This window comes from Camelina sativa, chromosome 16 (genome assembly GCF_030686135.1).
Source record: "Camelina sativa cultivar CO46 ecotype springtype chromosome 16, ASM3068613v1".
Taxonomy (NCBI): domain Eukaryota; kingdom Viridiplantae; phylum Streptophyta; class Magnoliopsida; order Brassicales; family Brassicaceae; genus Camelina; species Camelina sativa.
In genome coordinates, this window is record NC_141895.1 from 18,345,493 (window position 1) to 18,363,282 (window position 17,790).

At 33.9% G+C, this 17,790-nt stretch overlaps 2 protein-coding genes across 4 annotated transcripts; one reads left to right on the forward strand and one right to left on the reverse strand.

Moving 5' to 3' along the window:
* Nucleotides 1-9,759: 9,759 nt before the first annotated feature.
* On the forward strand, nucleotides 9,760-13,402 carry LOC104750623 (uncharacterized). Of its 3 annotated transcripts, XM_087490397.1 has the most exons (6): nucleotides 9,807-9,862; nucleotides 10,055-10,704; nucleotides 10,789-10,839; nucleotides 10,930-10,970; nucleotides 11,376-11,610; nucleotides 12,917-13,402. In XM_087490397.1, exons 2-6 carry the CDS (start codon nucleotides 10,686-10,688, stop codon nucleotides 13,204-13,206), a joined length of 636 nt encoding a protein of 211 aa, XP_087346523.1. In that variant the 5' UTR covers nucleotides 9,807-9,862; nucleotides 10,055-10,685; the 3' UTR covers nucleotides 13,207-13,402. The 3 variants fall into 3 exon arrangements, 1 of the variants encoding a protein (XP_087346523.1); XR_015583767.1 differs by lacking the exons at nucleotides 10,055-10,704; nucleotides 10,930-10,970 and having other exon boundaries at nucleotides 9,760-9,862; XR_015583766.1 differs by lacking the exons at nucleotides 10,055-10,704; nucleotides 10,789-10,839; nucleotides 10,930-10,970 and having other exon boundaries at nucleotides 9,768-9,862.
* Nucleotides 13,403-15,676: 2,274 nt separating this feature from the next.
* LOC147925702 (uncharacterized) lies at nucleotides 15,677-16,222 on the reverse strand. Its single transcript, XM_087492732.1, has one exon. The coding sequence runs from the start codon at nucleotides 16,220-16,222 to the stop codon at nucleotides 15,677-15,679; it is 546 nt and encodes a 181-aa protein (XP_087348858.1).
* Between the last annotated feature and the right edge of the window lie 1,568 nt (nucleotides 16,223-17,790).

A 17,790-nucleotide genomic window follows, 5' to 3' on the forward strand; every position in this document is an offset into this window, starting at 1 on the left:
TTGAACTCCAACACGAAGTCAGCCCAAGTCATCTCCCTCTGCACTCTCCTGGCTGCCACAGTACTCCACCACAACTGAGCATCACCAGTCAAATGGTGAACCCCAATTTCCACCTAAAACTCCTCAGGACATCTCAGAGTATGGAAGTTACGTTCCACATTTGTCCTCCACGCCTCCGCAGTGGTAGGATCTGTACCTCCCGAAAACCGCTCGGTACGAATACGAGCCTGAGCCGGTGCCACTGGCTGCCGCTCCTCTGCCACCACTGGTGGCACTACCCGAGCCTGAGCCGGTGCCACTGGCGGCAACTGCTCATTCAACTGTGCCAGCAAAGCCGCAAGGTCGACACCCGAGACTCCACCCGCTAGGACACCTGCACCTGGGGCCCTAACATCACCGGCTACTAGAGCATCAACACCGCCCCCTCCGGCCACACTCACGGAATCCCCTTGGACACCCTGCGACTCGCCGACACCATCTGCTGTCACACTCTGGTCCGCAGTCTCACTAACCATTGGGGCTCTCCCCCTACCATGACCACGTCTGCATCCACGACCACTGCCGCGTCCACGACCACGACCAGCAACAGCATCTTCTCTAACCATCTGCACTACCATGAACTGAAGGCTAAGCACACAATTAACATAACACAAAAACGTAAACTCACCGTGGAATCACACTATAGGCTCGAAGAGGATGTTCTAGGACTCCATTCCACACACAATTGACTAACTCACATAATCAATCAAGACATGCAATCCAAGACATCACAACAGAAACCTAGTGAACCCAAACCTAGAACCGTAAGGGCTCTGATACCAAACTGAAACAAGCTGACCCGTTTTTTTTTTGTTTTGTTTAAAATAATAAATACTAATAATAGATAAACTAAAACTAGTGGTCCCATACCCACTAGCCACCTAACCACAATCACAAACAACAACGGAATAACAAATACCAATATCCAATAATACTCAATAAAAGAATAACCAATATCCAAACATAACCATTCCAACGTCAAACAACAGGAAACAAGGAACTGACAACCTAGAAAGTTCTAAAGACCCAACTCTAGCAACCTAACAATGTCAGACAACAACCAATCGAGTCCCTAGAACATCCCCCTCTTCATTGCCTTGATTACACGATCACACTTTGCCTTTCCTGCACCACAAACACAAATTGAGATGCATGAGTATTTGATAAATACTCAGTGAAGCAATCCTCCCATCTACTGGGCTATACACACAAGCAACAGTGACTCCAATGTTCCAAACAATCAACAAACAAAACACACAAACCAGGAAAACGAACATGTGTCACTGGAAGGGAGATGTCGACCGACACCAGCCTAGTGTCGACCGACACTGGCATTGGTGTCGACCGACACTACCCAATGGTTTTCCTTAAACCAAATCAAACCAAAACGATCAAAAACTCAATCTGGTCGAACCAGAAATAAGTGGTGTCGACCGACACCACTCTTGGTGTCCATCGACACCCATCCCCAAAACGCAGAGTTTTGGTTCGCGGATGTTACAATTGAGACGGCTAGCGGTGGGCTAGTTGGGTCCGCGGGACACGTTGTCACATAAAGTCAATTGGTGGCAACTTGTCCGGTGGGAAGGTTGTTAAAGGGTGGGGACTAGGGTTCGAAGAATGCCTGGCGCACCAATAACCTACTGGTGGATTGGGATATCCACAGTGATGGGTTAGGATCGATGCCCTGCAGGGCCAGCTTGGGGTCCATTGGGGCGGCTAGCAGTGAGGCTAGTGGGCTAGCAGTGAGGCTAGTGGTGCCCACGGGACGGGTTATTACAATTAGGTTTGGAAAACCGTTTAAACCAGGTATATAGAGAAATAAATGAGAATTTTTGATTCGGGTAAAAATAAGTTGAGAATTTATGATTCAAGAATATTTGAGACGAGGTCGTAGCTTTAAGTTTTTAAAGTACAATTGGATATTTCTGAAGAGTAAATAGGTCGTCGATTCTTAACGTGATTATGACATATGTCATGTTTTGAATTGTATATAAAGTTTCTATTTTGTACATCTGAATTATCTAAGACTTATATATATCATCCTTATTCTCATTTTCTAATTTTTTTTATATTATATTTTTATGTTTTTTTAATTTCTCAACTTTTATTGGGTTAGTCATAAAATCATTGTAATCGAGTAGATAATTTTCACCAATTGTTCATCCAAAATATTTTTGGAATAAAAAACTTCATGGTTAAATAAATTATGTCACAATTTTTTTTTTAGTAATTATAAGAACTATAATTATGCAAAAATGATAGTAAAACAACATAATATTTGTTTAATTTGTTATAAGACATTTTATAGGTGGTGATAAAGAGCATATTTTAACAATAAAATAGTTTTGGGTGTAAGAACATATTTTTAATGGTAAAATATAGGCTCCTACTGATAACCATTATAAGAATAAAAAGAAAAAGAACAAAAAGAAAAATGCGGAATGGAATAAACAATTTTTGAGGAATGAAATGAAAATCTGCAGAGAAGGAACAAGATAGTAAATGGTAACCAAACAATAAAAATATTATTTTAAATATATTAAATATTAAATAAAGCAAATTCCATAATAATACTAATACTACTTCTAATGTATATACAATGAATTTTACATTTGTTTTTTTTTAAAAAAAAATTGTAAATTAAATTTTAGATATGTCATATTAAATATTAATATTTAATATTAACCTACAATACAATTTTAAAGGTAATTTAAAATATTTTTAATTTTTATTTACGATGTAAACATGAGTCTCTTAAATTTATTTTACTATTCATATATAGTTTTCAAATAGCTTTAAGATTAGTTTAACATGAAATTCATATAAAAATTATTTTTTTTGTCAATACATTATGAAAATATGAAAATTATTATATTAGAATATTAAAATATTATTAATAAACTTATTTTTTCTCTATTTTAAAATAGAAAAACGAATTTCAATATTTGTTCTTTTTCTGTTCCACTTGTTCCTCATCAATGTTGGGGAGGAACATTTTTGTTCTATTGTAAAGGAAAAATTATTACTATCAAATGGTAAAAATATTGTGGAATAAAGAGGAATATCACAGTCCTCCTCATTCTTTTCCTAAAATGTGGTCACCAATTGAAGTCATAGAGTAAAATTATACGTGGTTACTTATTTAATGTTGCTTTGATGAATTTGTTGCATGTAAAATATTTTGTAAATAAGTTGTGAAACGTTTTTGAAATTTGATAATAATAATAATATTTGTAATGATGAGTATTTGGCAAAAGTTTTAGGGGGATATAATTTACTTTTAGATTATTGTAATAATTGTTATAATATATTAAAAATATAAAAATAGAAATAAATGTATGAAGGTAAATAAAAATATTTTCTAACTTCAATTATTTATATATTTACTTTAGGAAATAAAATTTTTTTATATATTTTCAAAAAATTGTTTAAGGTTTAGGATTTATTTTCTTCAACAATTTTTAAACCCGCACATCATGCGGGCCCTTATCTAGTGTAATAGGACTTTGGTTTTTAATTGATTATATTAAAGCTGTATTGTAGTATTTATATTTAAATATAAATACAAATAATTTTAGCTCATAACTAACATTAAAAATAATTTTAGCTTCTGATTTTAAAAGAAAAATTCAGAACATTTTATAATATTTAGAACATTTTTTCTAAATACATTCATAATGATTACATGTATCAATTTGACCTGGGTAAACTCAAAACTCTTTTATCTTTTTTTTTTAAGAAAACAAACCAAATTAATTTGTACTACAACTTCAAAACAAAAAACTAATAATTTTATGTTGCAAAGTCGTTTTTTTTCTTCACAATAGTCTCATTTTATTTCATCCAAGGTTACAAAGACAAAGACAGATACTTAAACCACTAACAAATACGGGAAAGTACCGTAGCCACAAGCCCAAACGAGGGAATCCAAGCCCAAAAGAGGGAATCAAAGCCGTAAATATCTGATCTTCCGGAGACAAAATCTGGCTAGTTGAAAGAACTAAACCCCAAAAAGGGGAGACAAAAGGAGGAATTAAACCTCAAAATCAAACATAAAAGATTGAAATTTGAAATTCCATATAATTAAAACTACAAACTCTAATCCAAATGTTTCCGATAAACATTTCCACAGAACAGGTAGATGACGAAGAGGAGCTACAGACAGGAGCCTCGAGCAAAACCGATCAAAAGAAAGCCTCTAAAACTGAAAGCCCAAGAAGGGAGCTATATCGAGCTCACACAGCCACAACAACGACGGAAATGAAAACGGCAAAGCAGCAAGGAAAGAGTACATAACCTAACCCATCACAACCACTTCAAAGAACCAGAAGAATCGAGAAAGCAAAGGTTCAAAGGACAACCTTGAAATCCGATTGGGGAAAACGCCAAAGAGGATACCCATTCCTTAACACGGACATTCGTCGGCCTAGTCAAAAGCCACCTACAGACCAGAAACTGGTAACGCCACGCCAGAGAAGGAATAGAGATCGAACTCACCGCATCGTCTTGAAACCAAACTTGAGCCCAACAAGAACTTAGAGAAGGGTAGTAGAGGCCTTTGCAGAAAATTACCTTCCGAATGATGAACCCACAAATCGAAACCTTGGCCAACGGAAAACACCAGCAACTCAAGAGGAGGTGACAGAGTCGAAGTAAAAGGAATCACAAATTGCAACCCAACATCTAAAACTAAGACATAACCCACAACAAACCACAAACAGAAGCAAAGAACTCCACATAAACTAAGCCAACAGAAGCAGAGACAAACAGAGAGATTGAGGCTAACGAAAAAGCCTTCACAACTCTTTCATCAAAGGATGAAGTCGTTGCAAAGAAAAGACCACCGTTAAGAATCTTCGCCGGATGCAGATTTGAAATCACACCACCATACTCAGAACCCTAATTTCAACACCACCGTTTAGTCTAGATTCATCCGATCCTAGAGAAAAACCTAGAAACAAAAAGCAATTAAACTAACTAATTCCCCTCACAGAGCCGTGGTGGCCGCCGGAGAGGAACCACTGACAATTCTGATTTTTTTTAAACCAAAAGAAGAAGAGGAGAGAGAAGGGAGAGTTCCCAAGGATTTTTTTTTTTTTTTTTTTTTTTTTATGTTGCAAAGTCATTCTAAACTACTTTAACTGGAAAATAAATATCCGACTTATATAAACATTAAAAAGTGGGTACAGTCGAATAATGAATCCTCGATAATAGGATGGGTATTAAAAAAACAGAATACCGATACACGACCTTTGCCCACTAGTAATAGAATTAAAATACTCTTTTATGTATTTTTCCGAGACGGAATAAATATAGATAACATGTATTAGTGTCTATCTTTTTTTTTTTTCCTCAGAATATTAGTGTGTATCTTTATACAACTAAAAATTATTATAATCAATTTAAAAAGTTAAAATTTATATAAAAAATATTATGTTCCTGTAGTACGGGTTACTACGTAATTGATAATTTAAAAAGAATTTCTTGTAATAATTTTAATACGAAATGGATACAATACATATATCAAATATTAGGGAGAACTATTAGATAATCATAATACTGTAAGGATAAAAAAAAAAAAAATTATTAGAAAAATGTCATTTAATTTACCAACTTTCAAATTTAGACCATTTTAATCCTAAAGTTCATATGTGACCATTTTAAAACATGAACTTTTCGTTAACTTTTGGTCTTTAATCATCATCTTCTCATGACTTAGCCGAAACAATCATCAAGTTAAATCTCCTAACAACTTAGCCGAAACAATCATCAAGTTAAATCTCCTAACAGAGCATCTAACAAATGTTTAGCTGTTGTTAATTGATCTCTGTTAAACAAAACCCCCAAACTCAAAAATCAAATCCTTAATTTTCCAAATCATCATCTTCTCATTCTTATTTTCTCACCAAGTCGTCCTTTTCACCAAGCTCGTTTTTCTTCTATATTTAATTTCTCCATCTTCTCTTTCAGTTATGAGTTGCAATTATGGGCAATCGAGTGGAGAAATGGAAACCTCGGGTTGCCTTCGAAATGCCATTTCGGATTAGACGTTGTTATCTCTACATCGACCACAGAACAAAACCCAGGAAGACCTTTCTTTCGATGTCCAACCAAACGACATGTAAGTAATTTTGATTTTATGTTTTGTAGTTCGTTTGTAATTATTATCTTTTGCATTTATAGGACCATTTGTTTAAATGGGTCGAAGATGGTGTGTACGAGGAGCTTGTAGATGCTTTGCCAAAATTATCCATCATTGACAGTGAGATAAGCAATGCGAAGTCTGAGGTTGCAGTGGAGATTGAAGAGTTGAAGACTATGATCGAAGGATTGAAGGGAGATGGAATCTGGAGAAGAAGAGAAATCAAGAAATGGAAATTGATGATCAAATTATGCTTGGTGCGCCTTTGTTTTATTGTCATTACCATTGTGATCCTAATGTTATGTAAAACCAAGAAACAAACATTTGTTCTTGGTTATTAGAGTCTTTTGTCTTAGATTTTGTCTTGTCTTGTCTTGTTATTTTGGTAATGAAATGGTACTTTGGTATTGAAATGCTACTTTGGTAATGGTAATTATCAAAGAAAGTTAGAAATGACAACATGAACCAAATTAACCATTCAGTTTTTCAGCATGGACCAAACCAGACATCATAGATTAGGTTCTTTAAAACAAAAAATAAACCACATATATTATGCTCTTTAAAACAAAAAACAAACAACATAGATTAGGTTCCACCAAACAAAAAAATAGACAATAATGCCAAACCAACCATACATGTAACATATGCACATCTAGGTGGAACACTCAAACCATGTTGCAAATCGAGCACATCCTTGTTCTTCTCCTCCTTGTGGTGCTCCTTGTCCTTGTGATCTTTGTGCTCTTCTTTGTGAACCATGTGCTCTTCCTTGTAATCCTCTTTGGGCTTGTGAACCGTGTGTTTGCACATGTGATGATGTTGCTTGCCCTTGCGATGCTTGTTGCCCTTGTGATCTGTGATGCGGTTGTGATCCTAGCCCTTGTGATGATGCTCTTAGCCCCTGTTATCCTAGCCCTTCTGATCCTACTTGCCCTTGGGATCCGTGTTGAGGTTGTGATCCTCGCCCTTGGGATCCTCCTTCTTGATATTTTCGTGGTCGAACTCTTGGTCTCTTTGGTTGACTTGCAACAGTTGGATTCTTACATGCTTGTTTGTTGTGTCCTTCTTCCTTGCAGTTGGAACATGTCATGATTCTCTTATCCCTTGACATCTTGTTATTTGAAGAAGATGAAGTTTCATTACTTCCTTTCCTCCTAGCATAATTAGATGGCCTTCCAGGATTGCCTCTTCTCCATGGTGGTGGCAAGACATGCAACCTATTCAATTTGGGCCATAAAGGCATCCCTTAGACAGACTTAATACCATCCATATATGTTTCTCGCCACCTCAACGTTGTGTAATAGCCACTGACATAGTTCTCAACCTTTTCCCTTTTTCCAATGATCACACTTGCAGCATGAATACATGGATTCCAACCATCTGCCACTTCCTGCAACCACAAGTGTACTTGTTCATATCAACAGAGTAAGTAACATCATTCACGTCAATCTTATGGTAATTGTCTCTGGCCAGGTATCTAGTGCAATGTTGTGCCCCAACTTTCATCTTTTTTAATCTCTATGTGAGGTCTCTTTGTGAACCTTGTCTTTATCCTGCAAGAAATGATATACCTCTTCGCATTTCTGACCATGCACTGCCTTATAATGTCCTCTAGCATATCCAACAAAGGCTTTCTCCTAACTTGTCTAATAGTCCTATAGAAAGACTCACTAAGATTGTTGAGCTTGTCATTGCAGCAAGTACCAATCCTAAAGAAAGCTCTGGATCAAGTTGTAGTATTAGTAACTAGCAGAGACGTATAAGCTTGTGCATTGTACTTCTTTAGTGCCTCCATATGATCTTTGTACTCCCCTGTCGTGTAGCTCCAAGCTATCTTCCAAAAAAACGTTGAAGTTCCTAATCATGGCTGTCCCTCTTCCAATTATCCATTATTATATGTTTTGCACATTGTCGATACTCATCATGTGGAAGTATTCTATGGATAGCTTTCACTAAACCCTGCAAAATATATGTTTTGCACATTGTCGATGCTCAACATGTGGAAGTATTCCATGGATAGCTTTCACTAAACCCTGCAAAAAAAGTTAAAATCATTAGCATACTTGACTAAAAGGCTGAAATCATAAGCAACTTGACTAAAATAATAAAACCACAAACCTTTTGTTTATCTGAAATGATAGCTATATCTGTCATCGAATCAAGACCCAAACTTGTAGAAAGATGCCTCACAAACCATTCTCAATTATCATCATTCTCTATTTCTACAACTGTCCAAGCAATAGGAACAATCCTATTATCCCCATCTCTTCCAACTACATCTAGAAGGTGACCTTTTATGTCCCATTTCAGAAAAGCTCCATCTAATCCTATGATGGGTCTAGAGGTTTTTTTCCATGTTTCTGTCCATGATTTGAAACAAATATATAAACGATAAAACCTTTGTTTGCTTCCAATTACTGGCCTTGACACTGTCTCAATCTCAAATTCCGAGTACTTGTTCAGATTTAAAACCTATGCTTGATAATCCAATATTCATGCAAACTGTGATTCATGGCTAGCCTTTCAATTACGCAAAACTTTGGTCTTCGCCTTTGCACACTGGTCTGGAGTCACTTCCAAATTGTATTCTCTTTTTATCTTAGTAGCCATTTCATTTTTGGTAAGCTTTGGTTTCATTCTTAGCCTCTCCTCAAACAATAATGCAATTAAAGACCGCTTCAACATCCTAGAATAACCTGACCTCACACATATATGCTCATTGATATAAACCTTTATTTGCATCTTATGTTTCCTCCTCTCATATGAGCAATAAACTCTCGATGGACATTTAACACCATACTTATCAACATATTAACACTTTGCAGCAACAATCAAAGCTTGAGACCTATAAAGCTTAATTTCATACCTAGTCTTTAAACAGTAACTCAAAACTGCAAGCTTGAAGTCATCCGGCGAGTTATAAGTTTTCTCCAATGCTAGCAAAAACTCTGGATCTTCAACATCTCTAGGAGCTGCATCTCGACTCCCTCTCCTACAACACTTTGTGATTCGTCACGCCATTTGGGGCAGACGAAATTAGGGATTTTGGAGCATCGAGAGGAGAAATGGTGAAATAAGAAATTAGGGTTCTCGATTTCAATTTGGGGGATTAATCGATTTGGGATTTGTTTCTTGCCTAAACGACATCGTTTTTGTTAACAAAGATTGAATTCTTTACATTTTTAAATGATGTCATTTTTGTTTAACAGAAATCAATTAACAATAATTAAACGTCTGTTACATGCTCTGTTAAAGGATTTAACGTGATGATTGTTTTCGCTCGTCAATAGAAAATAATAATTAAAGACCAAAGTCAACGAAAAATTCATCTTGAAAATGGTCACATATGAAATTTATGATTAAAATGGTTTAAATTTGAAAAATCGTGAGTTAAATGATACTTTTACCTTTTGACAAAAAAATAAAATAAATAAAAAATGATACTGTTACCAGAAATTATTATAAGAAAAAAAACAAATGGTCTGAAATAATGTAACTTCGGCCATGTAGGTATTGGGCCTTCATGAGTCACATCTTAGCTTTGTACTACTTTTTTAAGGACCCTCTTTTTATCAGTTTACGTAATGTGATACTCATATATAACCCTCTTTTTAGCATTGTTCTCCATCGAACTAAATAAAAAGAATCTATTGCAGGCAAATTCACCAGCTCATCGTGGTAAGCTCTCTCGATCTCAGCCCCTCGTTCTCTTTGTTTTTTTGATCATGCGTTTAGGTTTTGATCTATTTCGGAGTCGGATTATGATCTGTACAATCGGACCGGATTTAAACAGATCTGTCGCTAAAACAGAGCTCTGTTTTTTGTTTGCATTACTTAGTTAATAACCAGGTTTACGATTCAATTCAGCAGGGTAGGATTCGATTGTTCAAAAAAATGATGTTTAGGCATCTACTTCGCACAGCCAGTTTCGGTGATCGATTTGTAAACCCCCGCTTTCTGGGTTAGGGTTGGGCATTCGGATAACCCGTTCGGGTTTGGATATTATCCATTCGGGTTCGGGTAAACGGATTTAAAAAAATAAAACCTATTGGGTATTTTTAGATATATGGGTTCGGTTCGGTTTGGGTACTATCAGGTTCAAGTCGGTTTGGGTTACAAATTTTAGAACCCGATTAGTACCCGAACTACCGGATACCCGAAAAAATATAATTAAATTTATATAAATTTAGTTAAATTTTGACTTACATAACAAAATATTTTAGATATTTTGATTATTTTTGATATTTAAGTATAAAACTAAATGAAATATTCAAAATTATAATTTGGGTAATTACATTATATTAATGATAAATATTATAAATATGTTTATATGTTCGAGTTTAATGGGTACCCAAACGGGTACCGGGTATTACCCGACCCTAACCCGAACCCACGAGTATTAGAAAATAGAACCCAATAGGGTATTATAGACAAACTCGTACCCAACCCGAATCTGGTTTTTTGGGTTGAGTTCCGAGTTGGATATTCGGGTACGATTTTTATGTCTAGGCCTATTCTAGGTAATGTTTGTTTTTTTTTTTTTTTCCTTTCTCCTTCTCTCTTTTTTTTTCTCTATTTTTTTTTAATTACAATTGTTTTTCTAGGGGCTCGTCGTGCGCCTCTATGGGTTCTTAATAGGCCTCAGCATAGATTTGGTATTTTTTTTTCTTTCTCTTATTTTATACATTAAGAATTTTATTTGAAAATTTTTATTTGTATATAACTTTTTAAAAATAAAAATTCAGCCACCCATGCACCTGTACCTTGTTCGCCGCCTCAACCACAGGTAGTTGCTATAGTGTATACTTATATTTAATTATAGTCCTTTTTCTAACTTTATAATATATGCTTGCACGCCAATATAATATATTATAGTCTTTAACAAAAAAATATATGCTTGCATCTGTGTTCTAATATTTTTTTTTAATTTAAACCGTCATCCATAATATTATATTACTATTATTTTCTTAATTGATTAATGTATCATACCCTATATTTATATAGCACATAACACATTAGTAAATTGCGTTTTCTGAATTATATCTACTGTGAATCCATGACAAGTGTGATTATACTATTAAACCTCATAATATAAAACATTATTTTTTCTCTAACTTTATAATACATTCAATTAACTCGTTATATAAAATCCCTTACGCTTTCCATCTCATTGTTTTTTTCCTTTACGAAGGAGGGGATAGACTTTACGACAGCCAAAATAGCTGTATGGTGGGACACGGAGAATTGCCACATTCCTAAGGGTTATGATGCGCGCCGCCTCGGGGGGAGCATTAGGGACTCGCTTGAAAAAGCGAATTACCGAGGTCCCATGTCGATCTATGCCTTCGGTGATATGCAACTGATTCCTCATTTGACCCAGCAGGCTCTGATCTCTACTGGAATAGACTTGCATCATGTTCCACCAAGTAATTTTTTTACCTTTTCTTTTTCCTTTCAATTTTTTTCATTGGAAGCATTAGAAAAAAAAAATACAAGGTTACATCTTTAAAAATAACCTAAAATCTTATAAAAATCATTACATCATGATGTCACTACGAAATATAATTTCAAAGAGCAAAATCAAAATTTTAATGTAAAAAATCAATCTAAAATTTTGGAATTATTGCTATCAAATTTAACATACAGTAAAACCTCTATAAATTAATACTCTAAATTAATAAACACTATAAATTAATAAATTTTGGTAGTTCCAAGTCGGGACAAGATAATAATTTTTTTTGAAATCTCCATGTATAATATGGTTCTAATAATATCATAAATTAATAATCATATAAATTTATATATATATATATATGCTGATATAGTAAAATATGTTTCTCTTAAACTTTATATCTATAAAACAATTGTTATGTTGTATCTTCAAACTATAATGATATAAAATATTCTATAACATTTCATAAAATAGTTAAAAGTTATTAAAGTTTTCAATTTCTAAATATGCATCATTTACTTTTTGATAGTTTGATAGACTATTAAAATCTGACAATCGATATTCTTATTCATAAATTTGAATATTTATGTCATGTGTATAAGTGAACTTGTCTATAATATTTGTTAATTATTTAAAATTCAATTCTAGTACCATAAAATTTACAACATCCAAAATTCTAATTTTATTTTACAAAAATTGTCTCAATTCATAATTTTTAAAAAATTTAACAATTAAAAATATACCTATAAATTAATAATTATTAATTTACACTATAAAATAATTATTATTAATTTATAGATAAATTAATATCACTATAAATTAATAAAATGTCATGGTCCCGACATAATTAATTTATAGAAGTTTTACTGTACTATCTTTCTCCAAAAAATTGTCAAAATTCTTACCAAAATTTACAAATGTAATTAGATTCTCAATATTATTACGTACGAAAGTATTCAACAAATAATTAATTTTCATTCAATTTTGAAGTATGAAAACCATAAGATACACTTCTTTTAAGCCTTAAAAAGGGGAATAATCTGGGGAAAAAATGTAGAGTACTTATGCAAAATCTGCTGTTAACATTTTAAATCTTCATATTAAAAAGGTTTTTTACTTGTTGTCTATCAAAGAGATTTTAGAAAAGAAATACATAACCTGCAAACCCTTTCTTCGTCCAAGACAATCAAACATGGCTATTTGTTATCTATAAGTTTTGTATTTTTATTCTTTTGATAATCAAACATTCTAAGTTTGTTTTCTTTTATTTCCTTGTTCAGAAGATAACGATGATAAGGATGTGAGTGACTATAAGATCATTGGAGATATTTTTAACTGGACAATGACGAATCCTATCCCTGCTAATATTATGGTCATTTCCGGCGATAAAGACTATTCGGTCGCCTTACATCAACTTAGGTTGAGGAGGTATAACATCCTTCTAGGAGTGCCTCTAAATGGAGCCTCCCCTTCTCTCGTCATTGCGGGAAAACAGGTTTGGCTTTGGACGAGTTTACTAGCTGGAGGAAATCCACTCACGAAGACAGCAATTGCTCAGCTAATAAAGTGAAGAAATACACAACACTGAGGGCTTTTGACTTTGGAAATGGGTTTTCATTTTTTTTTTGTGTTTTGCTAATACACTCGTTCCTATGCACGAACACTTGTAATGTAATGTTTCAAGTTTTTTTTTTTTTTTTTTTTTAATTCATAATCAGAGAAATGGACCATATTAAGTATTAAAATTTGAAATCTGCTTAACGAAATGCCATTGTTGGGTCGGGTAATCGGATCTTAACTCTTTCGAATCTTTCATAGAGAGAAAAGTTAGATCTTGCTTTTATTTTCCGATTTTAATCAGATTACCTTTTGTTTTGGTTTTCCGCTCTCCTTTTGGCTTTTATCTTTTATTATACAGTAGAACCTCTATAAATTAATGTTCCATAAATTAATAATTTCTATAAATTAATAAATTTATTTAATTCTAAGTTAGAACTAGTATAATTTTAGACATAATTCGATAATATAATAAGACAAGGTAACAACCCGCATTATGTGCGATTAAAGAAAATTATTATAAGTAAAAATATTATCCTAGAATCAATAATATGTAACTTAAGTTTTTTATTTATCTATTCAAAGCTGCATTTTTTCATGTAAAAAATACGTTTCACCCGTGAAATCTTTGAATGTGTAAGAGGTTTTACGGTGGATAAAATATTAATAAAATGTTACTATTTATTGCAACATGTCTTTTGTGTGGTTTAAAAATCAAATTCATATCTCTTATGTTTTAATTTGTAATCATAATAATTTTGCATGTTTCTTATGTAACCATAACAACATATACTAAATTACTTGGTAGTTCAATTATTTAATTTTATTACATGTTAGTAAAAATCGGATTATAAACTTAATTTTATGAAGATAATCTAATTTATTGATTTAATATTTTTGATTAGGCTATTTAAATCTTTTTGAGTTAGTCGGTCTGTTAATATTTTCTATAAATGACGGATTATTACCAAAAAAACCATTATGAAATATTACAATTTTTGGCAATATATATTTATAAAATGTTACATTTTTTTGCAATATATATATATATATATATTTGTGTGCTTAAAATCAAATTTATATTTAAGGTTAATCGAGTAACTATAACAATTTTTCATAATCTAATAATCACTCATTTTAAATATATTATGATTTTTTTGGTACTAAATTTATTTATAATGATAAAGTTTATTGTCTCATTCCTTTTTAATAGCACATAGATGATTGTACAATTAGAACATATATTCTTATTTGGTTATCAATATTTCCATGTTTAATGAATAATCACAAGAAATGTTGAGATTAATTAGTTTACATACTTAGATATATATATATATATATATATATAATCATACATCATGATATCCTCTAATTTGTTGTCATTTTTATATTTATTTATTGGGAATTAAGTTTTTTTAATGAGTTGGAGACAATTCAGGGGTAATATACTTCTTTTATAATCAATTATAATAACTATTGAAAGCTTGTTATTTTAATTATTATGGTAATAATACTAACATAAAAAAATAACATTTTGTTTTATATGATTTTGTTAATAAGTTATATTTTCTTTATTTTTATTAACTTTATATTAATTGATATGTTTTTGATAGCCTCTTTAGAATATTTTACTAAATATTGATTATATTGATTTCTTAAAATTAATATAACTTTGACTTGTATATTTATAATTAATTTTTAGTGAAATTTTGTCTTAAAATAGTATGTATTATTTAATTAGTATTAATATGTGATATTTGAATTTGTGTGAAAATGATGACCTATCTAATTATTATTCAGTTAATTGTTTTTTATAAATATAATGGCATGTTAATGTAATTAAGTAGGAAATTTTAGGGTATTTTGTTAAAAAATACACCGAGCTCTCTGACGACGGCTCATCAGCTTTTTCAAGAATGTGCTTCTCTTTTAATATTAGGGGATAATAATTTTTTTGAAAATTCTTTGTAAATATATGGTCTCATCAATAATATAAATTAATAATTAGAAAAATATTTAAATATATGTATATATATACACATTAATTTTTATTAGAGTTATTTTTAAAAAAATTTCTATAAATTAATAGAATTTCATGGTCCCAACATTATTAATTTATAGAGGTTTTACTGTATGTAGTTAGTTTTTAGAGATCGGATTTATTATCGGATAAATCGGTTAATAACCTGGTTTAGGCTATTTCATCTTTCTCGCTTCTATATGTACTGCATTAGCCACAATTTGCAATCCTAATCAATCAAATTAACAATTTCTCAAAATCCCTAAATCTTTTTTATTTATTTATAATAAATACCGATTTCATTAGAAATCCGGAATAAATATCGGATAAACGTTATACATAAGTGGAGCTATTGTAGAAAAAAAAAACACATCATTGAATACATTTGCATGAAAAGTTATGGTGATTGGAAGTAAGTGAACCAAATAGCAAGGTATGAGTCTTGTAGCGAGTTGGCGGGTTGCTATGTATCATGCTTGCGATAAAGACCTAGTAATTTCCTGCGGAGAAGGAGCTGGACTTCTCGTAGTAGCTGAGCCTCTGAACGCATTGTTGAGCTATGTAAACGAGCATTGCGTTCCTTCCAAATGGTGTATATCAAGGCTTGGAAAATGAGCTTGCAGACGGAGTTGAGCTTTGCGTTTGATGTGGGTCTCTTGATCCAGGTTAAGAAGTTGTTGAAAGAGGGACTCGAAGGTGGTTGGAATTGAGCAAAGAAACTTAACCAGAGATTGTTAGTGTAGAGGCAATCAAAAAACAAGTGATCTCGTGATTCATTACCAGCTTGGCAAAGAAGGCAAGAACTTGGTACCGGTAGATTCCACCTCCGGAGGCGATCGCGAGTCGTCAATCTATCCTGCACTGTCAGCCAAGTAATGAAAGCCATCTTGGGGATATGATGCTTGAACCAGAACTGAGAGAACCATGGAACGGTTGGACCCACAGGATGCAAATGTCGCCAAGTTCTACTTGTGGAAAAAGTTTTGTGAGCATCATCCGGAGTTAACATCCAATGAAACTAATCTTCACCTATGGTTGATGAAGGCGGCGATTGGTTGTGAAGACAGGTTCTGAGGAGTTGTACGAGAGGGTGGCGTCCCCTTGGTATAAGCCAATCATTGTTGACTGAGGCAGCTCTGACCGGAGCGAGAATGCCTATGCCTGTAACTCGAGGACCAGAGTCTCCAAGGATATCCAGTAAAGGGCTGAGACCTGTCCAATTATCATGCCAAAATAAGGCTTAGAAACCGGATACAACACTGCAGTGCACAAAAGGTCTTGCCAACGCCCTTAGTTTCGTCATCCGCTTCCAGATCCAGCTCCCTGTATTTTGAAAGTCTGCTTCCCAAAAGCTTCTATCGCGAATTAAGTGATGCTTTACCCAGGAGACCCATCAGGAACCTGCCTGTGAGTAGAGTAGCCAAATCATCTTAAGTCCGAAAACCTAGTTCCAGTCAACCAATCTCTTCAGACCCAAACCTCCAGATGCTTTTGGCGAGCAAACCACTTCCCAAGAGACCTTTGCTCCGCGAGCAGAGGATGCAACACCGTTCCACAGAAAAGCGTTGCAAATACGCTCCAACTTTTCCAAACATTTGGTTGGTAGGAAAAAAACTGATGCCCATAAATTTATTGTGCTGTTGATAACAGAATGAAGCAATTGTAGTCGACCTGCAAAGGAGAGGTGTCTACTTGTCCAGCCTGAGATGCGACTTTGAACCTTGTCTATTAACGGTTGATAATCTGTTGGCTGGAGCTTGTGTGGAGTCAGGGGAACTGAGTCATATGCCAGATTGTGCCTTGTCGCCATCTCACTTATGATGTCTCTATTGTTTTCGTCAAGGTAGAGACACGATTTAATAAGATTGACTCCGAGACCTGAAAAAGCTTTGAACTGATCCAATATTCGAAGAATTTCAACCAAAGACTGCCTTCCTCCATCAAAGAAGACTAGGATGTCGTCAGCGAAGCTAAGATGAGTGATGAGTGGCTGGAGACACTTGGGGTGCGGTTGAAAGCTGCGCCTTAAAGCTGATTCGTCCAACTGTTTTGAGAGGACGTCCATGACCAAGGTGAATAAGGGAGCTGAGATAGAATCTCCTTGTCTTAGGCCCTTCCTTCCCGGGAAATAGCCTGTTAATTCCCCATTAAAAGCCACTGAGTAGGAAGGAGTGGAGAAGCAAGTCACTAACCAATTTATGAACATTGCAAGGAGATCATTAGTAGTGAGAATGTTAGTTAGAAAGCCCCAATCGACGTTGTCAAAAGCTTTGGACAAATCAATTTGGAGACATCCTCTTGTGATTGGACCATCTTTGTTAAAATCAGCTACGAGGTCTGAGGCTAGCAGCACGTTTTCACTGAGTATCCTGCATGGGATGAAGGCAACCTGATTCCTCTGAACTGCTTGAGAGGTAATGAGCTTGAGTCTTTTTGCTAGGAGTCTGGATATTACCTTGTAGATTGTGTTGCAGCAAGAGATGGTCTAAAATCAGTGAGTCGCTCTGCCGATACTGTTTTTGGTAGTAGCACCAGAATGGTTGCATTGATCTGCTTTAGTAGCTTTCCGGTAATAAA